Genomic DNA, 10320 nt, shown 5'->3' on the forward strand with positions numbered 1-10320 from the left:
TTGATGCGCTAAACGTTATGGTCATTTATGGTGGAGAGATGCGCAAAATCGGCCAAAATGGAGGAGAGGAGTTTGTCCAGCAGTGGATTAAAGAAAGATGTTGAGACAGTTCAAGAAAATTGGGACCGTTGGGTACCATAAGAATATCGGCAATGTGTGATACGTAAACCATAGGTGCCATTGATGAGTTATCAAAATAACACGTAAAAAATAACACTCCATATTCACACACACACACACACACACACACACACACACACACACACACACACACACACACACACACACACACACACACACACACACACACACACACCCACACACACACACACACACTAAAATAAATGTCAATACTTAATTAGTGAAAACATAATGCAACATTTTCTCTCGGGGACCCTGTAACCCCTAGAGAGCGCGTCCCCTGGGTGGCGGATAGGGGTGCCCACCATGTATGCGCGCATGTGTGTGTGTGTGTGTGGTGGGGTGGTCCGAATATACTGAATAAGGACTCGTGAATCAACAGGGCTATAAGGGGCAATCATCTTGATTGTAAGGGAAGCAGTACTCCCATGGACCCTAGTTGGATTTATCCTCTCCTTCTACTACATTGAGGAAGATCCACTTACTTTAATCTTTCCTATAAGGTCAGCCAACTCTTCTTATTTTATGACCGTTATGCCATTAGAGTACTCGAGGGCCATGGGGTCTTTTCATTTCTGACCTTATAACTATGCCCTCTCTATAAACCTTACTATAATTCTTCTATAATCTACTCTTTCCCCTTCAATATACCCTATTCCTCCTATGGGTTTAAATTCGGAAGAAGGCTAGTTCAGAAGCCTTAAGGTAGCAGCCCTACCACTGAACTATTCCATTTTATCGACACCTTCAACAAAGGCTTTATATAAATTGTCATGGTATTTACAACATGTTTTCCATTGCTTATTTTTTAAAAAAAGTAATTGATACTGAACCAGTTTTCGACAAATTTTAGATGCAGTATGTTTCTTCATTTACAGATCTCTCTCTGTGTTTACAGAATATAAATATAAAGATAAATCCATATTACTTTCTATCCCATGAACTAAATTATGCATTTTATTTATAAATATGTAATTTAATTCTTGGACAGTTATTTTTTCCATTTGAATCAGAAATATTATTCTTGAAATATAAGACTACATATCCATTAATTAAAAAGAAACTGTTTCAAAGGCATCTTTCGTCCAACCTATCTTTCGGCCAATATTAGTAACTTCTTCAATCTTTCTAATAGTTTCAATAATTTCAGAAGTTATCAGTGATTTAGAAATCGCATATAATCAAAGCACTTTCAGTGATCATTATACGAACTAATCTCGATTTCAGTGTGTTCTCGGATGTCTAAATGACAGCTGTCAAGATGAACGATAGTACACTCATCGCAAATTTTCCACGTTCTATTACAGTGCGAAATGGCATCAATATTTCATCTGTTATGATGTTAATACCGAACAACAGGTGTTTATCGTCCCAAGACGCTGAAGACACCAATTATTGCATACCATATCAGTTGCTTATGCTAACCTAACCTAAACTAACCTAACCTAAGCTCGCGCTATATAAATATTATAGCGAGAATGAAAGTTAGAAATCTCTCTCTCTCTCTCTCTCTCTCTCTCTCTCTCTCTCTCTCTCTCTCTCACACACACACACACACACACACACACACACACACACACACACACACATTACAAATCCCTCTCTCAAAAAACACCATTACAAGGACGCAAACATATCATACCGAAATCCAACCCCACTTGCAAAAAAGTTAAACCACGCACATGCAGTAGTAGTCTTCTAAGCACCTACCTACTAACAGTAGAATCAACACCTGGCTTTCGACGGGTATAGAAACAAAACCACGAAACCACCGCCATCTATTAACTTCCTCAGATAAGCTCTACAAACCTTCGAGGAAGATATCAGAAATGGCACCCAACGAAACAAGTAACTATTATAATCGATTTAATAAAAAGCGAATCATTGTAAATTTAAATGGATCGTTGTAAATATGAATGTGAAAAAAGATGTAAAACACATTGTTAAATTCATTACCTATGCAATTTAAATAAGATATTTTCTTAGCATTCTGTACAGAAAAAAATTATATAGATAGATAGATAATTATGTAATCAATCCTGTGTAACTGAAGTATAATTGATTGTAAACTATTACTAAAATCGTTATTACTACAAATAACACACGAATTGTGGAACTGCGCACTGTACAAAGTATGCGATAAATTGGAATCTGAAGTGAACCACAAGTGAAAAATTGTAGTATTATCTCTTAAATTGTATGTAATTATATTAAATTGTATGTATTATATAAATATGTGTATTATATGTATTATATAAATTGTATGTATAATTAAATTGTATGTATACGTATGTAATTTATTGGACAGATCATAAAGTTTTATTTGACATTGAAAAAAAAATCATACAGGGAATATATGGGACTGCAATATTTCTACTTGTTTGAACAATAAAATATTTAAGTTATGGTGTATAAATGTTATAATTATTGCTGTTATTGTTGATTATAAATAAATGCAACTAAAATATAAATAACGAATGTAGAAAAACAAAAGTAACTGTAAATTGTAGTAACTTAGCTAACTGCTCAACTGTAACTATATTTGTACTGAACTTCTTACAAAATGTAGTAAAGGTTGTGTCGTAGGTATGTAACTTTGAAAACTGCAACTAAAATTAAATAATTAAAATAAATAAATACAATAAGTACAATTTTGCGCTTTTAAGATTTTCTTGGCCCCATAAAATGTACAAGCGACTTCAAAAAGCAGTCTACAGCATTTTTGCTAGCGCCACCTCTTTCTCTCAACAGGATTATTTTCAAATAATAAACAGAAATTTCAGATCGTCAGGTAGACGAAGCATTTCTGCTTATTTCAGAGCAAGCCATCTCTCATCTCTCCTAGCCGACATAATCCATCAGCAAACATCGCAAGTTCAAAGTTCAATATCGACAGAAATCTGTGAATTTATTTCGGCGGCGTTATCTTTCTTTAGCAAACAAGCATTCAGAACTCATATTTGTACAGTTATGTTCATCTCTAAACCGTTTGTTCTGATTGCACTCATTGAAAGATCAATCAATCACTCATGCCTTTTCTGAAAGAACAGTTCTGTTAGCAAACAATAGAAAAACCAGCAGATTAAAAGCACTTCCAACAAATAAAACATCCGATTTCAACAGAATACTCCAAGTTTAACAAGAAGGAAAAGCGCACCTCGTAAATGGAACTGGACATTTCTGATTTCATTTAATTTTTGCAGACTTACTCCAAGGAAGCTATCGGATTCGATAGCTTCCCCCGTCCCCTCCACGCACCGGTTTTATTGAAGAATTTATTTCGCTGCACACTTCTGAATACTGACTTTTCCAACAACTAGTGACAGTTCGTTGCAAAAGTCGCGAACTGCCATCTATAATTATTGCATTTCAAACATAAATATTTTCTTTGTGAATGTTTTGTCTATTTAGTTATCCATCTTTGAATTTAGTGCATAATATTAAAAACAGAAAAGGTAATTAAAAATGGATCTTCACTTTATTCGGAACTATAAAAAATTTAAAAAGCGGTGAGCATTATTGTAATTTTAACTATTAATGTGCCATTTGAACCGCTGCTTCAAAGGCCAACTTTCCTGAATACCTTGTCACTAAATGATGATAAACAGTTGCAAGTAATTTGGCATCTTCCTCCATTAAAATGGCAGTTTATCTCGTCCATTACTTGATGTTAACCGTATGCTTTTCAGTCTAATCTTTGCATCCATTTTCCTCACGCCATGTTATCTTAGCCCCTGGCAATAACAAGGAGCGTTGAATGATAACATGGTTTGATGGTAATGCATCTTATCATCATCCTTATCAGGTTTGCTCCCATAAATCAGGAGCATGGCGGGTACTACAGAATACCCCAAAATATTGCTATTGCGTTCAATGTTATTTTTTCGATAATCGGAGGGATTTAGTCCAAACGAAACGAGTTACATCATCGCGCGTCCATCCAATTGTAAGAATACTTGCTTTGTTCTGGCACTTTTCAAGTCCCGAACTGCTCAATTCCAATTTCTATTGCAGCTTAAATCCCATGAGAAATATCTGAAATATTTTGATCCTCGTACATGAGGATCAAAATCTACAAAATTACAACTCAATCGTATTAGAACTGCAAAGAAAAAAAAAATGTTTATCGAACAAATCACCTCCTGAAATGAGTGTAAACATATTTACGGATCTTCCCCGTGGAATATCTTGCAAACAATAAAGCAAAAGAACTATTTTGAGAACATCTATAAAATACCAGTCGGACACCAGAAAATGAGAAGACATTTACAAAGTTTCTCCAATTAAAATTAAGTAAGAAAAAAGTAACAGATATTTTTCATTTAATTTAAAGCCAAAACAGCATCAGACAAAACATCTGAGGGTTGTTTTTTTGCTTTTTTTTTCTTCAAGTCACTAAAAAGCAGTGGCGGCTCGTGGCTTGAAATCGTGAGGGGTGCTGCAATTTTCGAAATATACACGCTGCAAGTACAGTGTGTACGTGTTTGGATAAAATATCAAAATTGTGGTAAAAATTAAAAAAAAAAATTGAACATGAAAAAATATTGTTTATTATCGATAAAATTATACAGTTTGGTATAATTCAAAATTACGTAAAAATAAAATCCATGATCATAACCCCAACAATGTTCAAAAATAAAAACTATAACAAATGTTATGTCGTTAATTGTAATGTCCAAATATTTAAAGAGACGGAGTAAACACGATAAGCACTACGAACACTACTACTGGCGCAAACTGCATATAAATAACAGTGGAACTGCGTGACGGACAGTGCAACATTACGCTAATAGCTGGCATCTCACTATGACGTGCATATGCTTGCGCGGGTAGCAGTATGACACTGTGGTAAATACAGTGCTGCTAGCGTCCTTCGCCCTCCTAAGTGCTACAAGATGGATTTTTAATATTTTTTATACAAAATAAGAGAATTGTATGGGATTGCTGATGATAAAATTAAATATTAATAGCAAATATAAATAAATTAATAAATATATTTATATATCGAGAAAAATTGGGCGTGCTGCAGTTCCGCAGTGCCTGTGCACGAGTCGGCTCTGTTAAAAAGACTAATAAATTCCGAGCTGCCATTAAATTAGTCATACTGGAGAAAGTATTACTAACCCTGTTGCTGACATTTAAATATGGCCTACTTCTCAACAAAGACTTTTATAGAAAAGAACAAATCGTATTTCAAATTATAGATATAAGTTGTGTCCCCTCCTGGTGACATCCACGACATTAGGTAAACAGAATAAGAAGAATCATGACAGTTCGATATTAGTCCTTGATTACTTTCTTCAAGACCTTTGCTTAGTTAATTACGAAATCAATCCATGTATGAGGTAAGCATTTTTTTTTCTTTTCCCAAAAGAGGAAGAAGTGCAAGTTTTTAATTGCTTCGATTCAGAAAAATAAATAAAACCAAATCAATATTTTCTACGTGGAGAAAATATTTCCAAAGAGCAACAGAAATAGATGGAATGAAAGAAGATGAGAAGCTGGTTGCATAATTTTGGATTTCAGCTGCTCATATTTTGCGCAATTACAGGATGTTAATCCAGGATGTAATGCGGAAACAGCGTTATATAAAAAAGTGTCTGGAATGAGACTGTGTGTGTGTGTGAATAAGTGAGAGAGAGGTTATCTCTTAAGCGTGCGGTCCACTTTCGGATAACACAAAGCATCTTTGAGGAGTGTTATTGCACCGTTTCAAATGTGAGAAAAGCACTTGAATATCACGTGCGATTCATACTCATATTAAAATCTGTAGAGATTCCAAGGATTTATTATTTTAAACAAGGGGGAGGACCACAATGGTGAAGGTTGATTCGTGTCTGTGGGTGACTGAATTTCCGGAGGGGGGGAAGGGTAAGTCCGTAGAATACTGACCAATTCAGCTTCAATATAAAGCTGTTTCAAATATTTCTCTCAAAACATTTCTTTCCAACCATATGTCGTTCTTCTATTGCCCCACTGGAGTGGGGGAGAGTGAATTTATTAAAACCATTCAGAAACGTACGATATCCCCACACGAGGATGTGTCTTTGCATGTGAACAAATTTATCCCTGACAGAACCGTTTCCGAGAAAAACCAGGAAGCTGCAAAGATTACATACAAGAAAAATAAATAAATAAATAACTCTAAAAGTAGCACATTCGCTGTTCAAACATACATATGAAATTCAATGAATACAAAACACTTAAAACGGCTAAGAGAATGGCGTAATCCCCAACTTTCTGAGTTGTAATGAATAGGGTGAAGTAGTATTAAGGCATCAATGTGTCGCAAGATGAGAATTTGGTGGCAATCAGATATCTGTTTACGCTTCATTTCTTAGCTATCAAAGGTGTGACTCACCTGGAACTTTTTGATGAGGTTGCTTCCTCGGGAAACACTAATGTCAGGTGGCAGTATGACGACCACCCCACTGTAGCCTCCATTATGAACACTGATCATAGAAAAGACGGCGTTAATAAATAAAACTACAATAACCCAAATAACTCCGTTACTTGAAATGAATGTCATTTATGATCGCGTTTTGCATTCATAAGACGACGAAAATTTTAAAATAACTGTGAATATTAAATGCCTGTTTTCACCATCTTTCTTTTGTTTTCTTGTACATGTAACAAAAATACAGTCGCTTATCTGCTTAAGATTAGATAAGGAGAAGAATGCAACGCGAAAAGCAAACAAACAGAGCGGATGCTAGATTTCAGTGAGATTATCTCATCTTATGAAACAGCCCGATGCTAGTTGGCTTCCTGCAGTCCTGCGTGCATTCATTTAATAACATACGCCCACATTAAAAAGAAGTTGCTTGTTAGGTTTAATCCAGTTTCAAATTGCGATGGCAATTCGACTAAGAAGAGCTTCACGAACTCGGCCTTAAAAGCAATGCAAGGGAAGTTTTATGGTTTGGGTAGAATAGCTTAAAAAGGTATTGAGTGTTAAGGTGCATCTAAGATATCAGACTTTAATAAAGAAACAGATTGGGCCCACTAAGGTTTCTAGCGTGATGTACAAAAATGTAATGGATGCATAATCTCATCGTGTGACCAAAGTGGCAACTTTCGAGCGTTTTCCTGTTACCGAACAGTCGTTAGATCAATATCATATCAGCAGATAATGCTATATCAATTTGATATTGTCGTCTGTTGATAGAAACATTTGCTATGGACAGAAACCCTCGAAACACTGCTCATTATTTTCAGAAATAAAGTAACAGTGACTGTTAATGCATTGTACTCTTAAATACTTCTAATGCAAGCAGGGGCGAATTCTCCATGCTTGCTGCGCAAGCTCATTACTTGAGAAAGAAGTCATATTTATTACTTAATAAATGCATGCATTTATAAGCATTCCATTTAGGCTTTTATTTTTGTAGACGTCCTAAGCTTGCGCGGCAATAATTGAGCTTTGCGTAGTGTATCGAAGGCCGATGTTTGCTCGTCTAGTCAAAGCTACCTTCGCTTGCTCGGTTGTCGGAGCTTCCAGGTCCTCGCTGCAGCACTGTGATTTCATGCGCGCACATAGCCATTTCACGTCGTCTCACTCTGTTGCGTAAACACAGGCCATAAGCAGTGAAAGTAGCTCTAGACAGTGAGCTTCAGCCAGCCTTTACAAATGTGCGTGTTGCTCGGGAAAATTAAGTTACAACGCACTCTTTATGACGATGTTATTGACCAGTTCATAAAGAAGAACCGCAGAGTAGAATTTGGATTCAAGTAGTAAATTGAAAAAAAGATAGAATATCATTTGTAAAATAAATGTTGTATTTGTATGAGTAAATGTACATAAATTTTAAAATACATAGTTTTAAATGGTCAGTAATTCATTATTCCCCTAATCAGACTTCAATCACACCTCTCACTCCCAGAATGATAACAAGAGCAAGCGTGAATTTCAAGACCAGCATTCGCCCCTGAATGTGAAAGTCTTCAGAGATGTTTAGCCAAATTACACACTGCTGTAACAAATAAAAAAAGACCGTGGATGTGCTAATCATTTTACTTATTCAGTCTGAACTTTCAGTGAAGAAGACAAATTAAAAATGTAGTTTCAAAATGTATTCGAACAGTGGAGTCAGTTATTTTCATCAGAACATCAAATCGAAATATCTGCCGTTTCTCACCAACACACACGCTTGCGTCAGATTACCCACGCGGGGTTGGGTGACCGACATTACAAGAACCGTTGCACTCGATATTATCGACTCACACGTGCCTGTCACAAATTCAACAGAACAGTTGCGAAACAACTCGTGTTTGAGGTACGTTAAAAAATCAATCATTCGCAATGGTAAAAGTATTTCTCCAATGTCTTTGTGACGATTCCATTTCGAAATACATCCCGTGATGGGCTCTAAAAAGCGGAATGAATTCTTCGGTAATGTGAAGACGGAGCTTATTATGAAATCCGAACATTTTTATTCTTTCGACAGTTTCTCCTCTTGGCAACTACAGATGATTCCCCCTCCCCTCCCACAAACACATACACACACTAAGCAGAATCGTTGAATGTGTGACATTCTGTATAAGGAGGTAGGGCCGTGCACTTCGTGTTTGGATTATCTCATTTTACACTATTGAGTCAATACATTGGTTGTCCTGCGGTGTTCTAATAGGCAGAGGGCAGAGGGCATACGAAATTTTCCGAAGCGCCTTTGCTTGCTCTATACATTGCCTAAACAAAAAATCTCTTGCGATATTTAAGTAAACCACAAACTGGTTTTATGGGACGAACTTCCACTACAATGGTGAGCAATACTGACTTTCTGGTTAAATCTCCGCGAGTATTATTACAGTACAGGTAACCCTCGTATAACGCGGTACTTATACAACGCGGTTTCGATATAACGCGGTCAGCAAATCGTAGTAGCCCTTGTTCAATGCGGTACTTATACAACGTGGTTTCGATAAATGACTTGTTGTAGAGCCTGACGTTGGGGAGGAAGGGGAAAAACACTGTATAAGTATTTTATGACTGCAGAAGTGCATGTGTGTGTTTACGGGGCAGGTTTGTCTGGTGGGATGAAAACTCCCCCCGTATGAGACCGGCCAACTCACCTTTAATCGAAAGAGACCAGATAAAGGTTCCTCGCAATGGACGGGAATCGAGCCCAGGTCTTTCTGACCAAAGGGCTTTGTCTATACCGACTGAGCTACGGGGGGTTCCTATTTGATTACGAAATATATTTAAAAGAAAAGAAAGCTGGAGATTGATGGGTGGGAAAATCTTACTTGAGCTCAGCTTCCCATGAATTTGGGGTGCTGAACCCAAGTGATCAACCACACACGTTATTAGTAGTTGTAATAAGTAGTGGGAGGAGTAGTAATTGTTATTGCGATTATTTTTGTTCTTTGTCCCGCTATGTTACTTAATTTATTATTAAATGTCCATTAAGTTAATGTGTTCGGTTATATAATTAATTATTTATTGCATTTTAAAGTTCAGTGTCCGAACTATAATCCAATGGTTAATGAATCATGGAGAGCCTCGTCGGTGCAAAGCACTGAACTTGGTACGTTGTTCAGAGGTTTCAGGTTCAGGAGCGGCTCGTGCATAGGCACTGCGGAACTGCAGAACCCCCAATTTTCTCGATATATAATATAAATTTATTAATTTATTTATATTTGCTTGTAATATTTAATTTTATCATCAACGACCTATACATCCTATACAATTCTCTTATTTTGTATCAAAAATAATAAAAATCCATCTTGTAGCACTCAGGAGGGCGCTAGCAGCACTGTGTTCACCACAGTGTCATATTGCTACGCCCGCAAGCATATGCACGTCATAGTGAGATACGAGCTATTAGCGTAATGCAGCACTGTCCTTCGCGCAGTTCCACTGTTGTTTATAGGCAGTTTGCACCAGTAGTAGAGTGTTCGTACTGCTTATCGTGTTTACTCCGTCTCTTTAAATATTTGGACATTACAATTAAAGCATAACATTTGTTATAGTTTTTATTTTAGAACATTATTGGGGTTATGATAATGGATTTTATTTTTGAGTACTTTTGAATTATACTAAACTGTATAATTTTATCGATAATAAACAATATTTTTTCATGAAACAAAACAAGAAGAATATAATTTATTTTTAAGTAATTTGGAATTATACCAAAATGGAAAAAGTTAATGGAAAAGGTTCCATGCTTGCTCTCTCCT

The 10320-nt window shown here is 36.3% G+C and overlaps 1 protein-coding gene across 2 annotated transcripts in view; it reads right to left on the reverse strand.

The window, feature by feature from the left end:
* Positions 1–6738, reverse strand: part of LOC150103701 (calcium-activated chloride channel regulator 1-like) — a 124211-nt gene extending 117473 nt beyond the window's left edge. For both annotated transcript variants that reach the window (XM_090397090.1, XM_090397089.1), the window contains exon 1: positions 6503–6738. In XM_090397090.1, the coding sequence (XP_090253216.1) occupies positions 6503–6670 (168 nt within the window). In that variant the 5' untranslated portion in view covers positions 6671–6738. The remainder of the gene's footprint in view (positions 1–6502) is intronic.
* Between the last annotated feature and the right edge of the window lie 3582 nt (positions 6739–10320).

The sequence above is a fragment of the Typopeltis vanoorti genome, chromosome 8, assembly GCF_054136105.1.
Source record: "Typopeltis vanoorti isolate ZY-2024b chromosome 8, IOZ_Tvanoo_1.0, whole genome shotgun sequence".
NCBI lineage: Eukaryota > Metazoa > Arthropoda > Arachnida > Uropygi > Thelyphonidae > Typopeltis > Typopeltis vanoorti.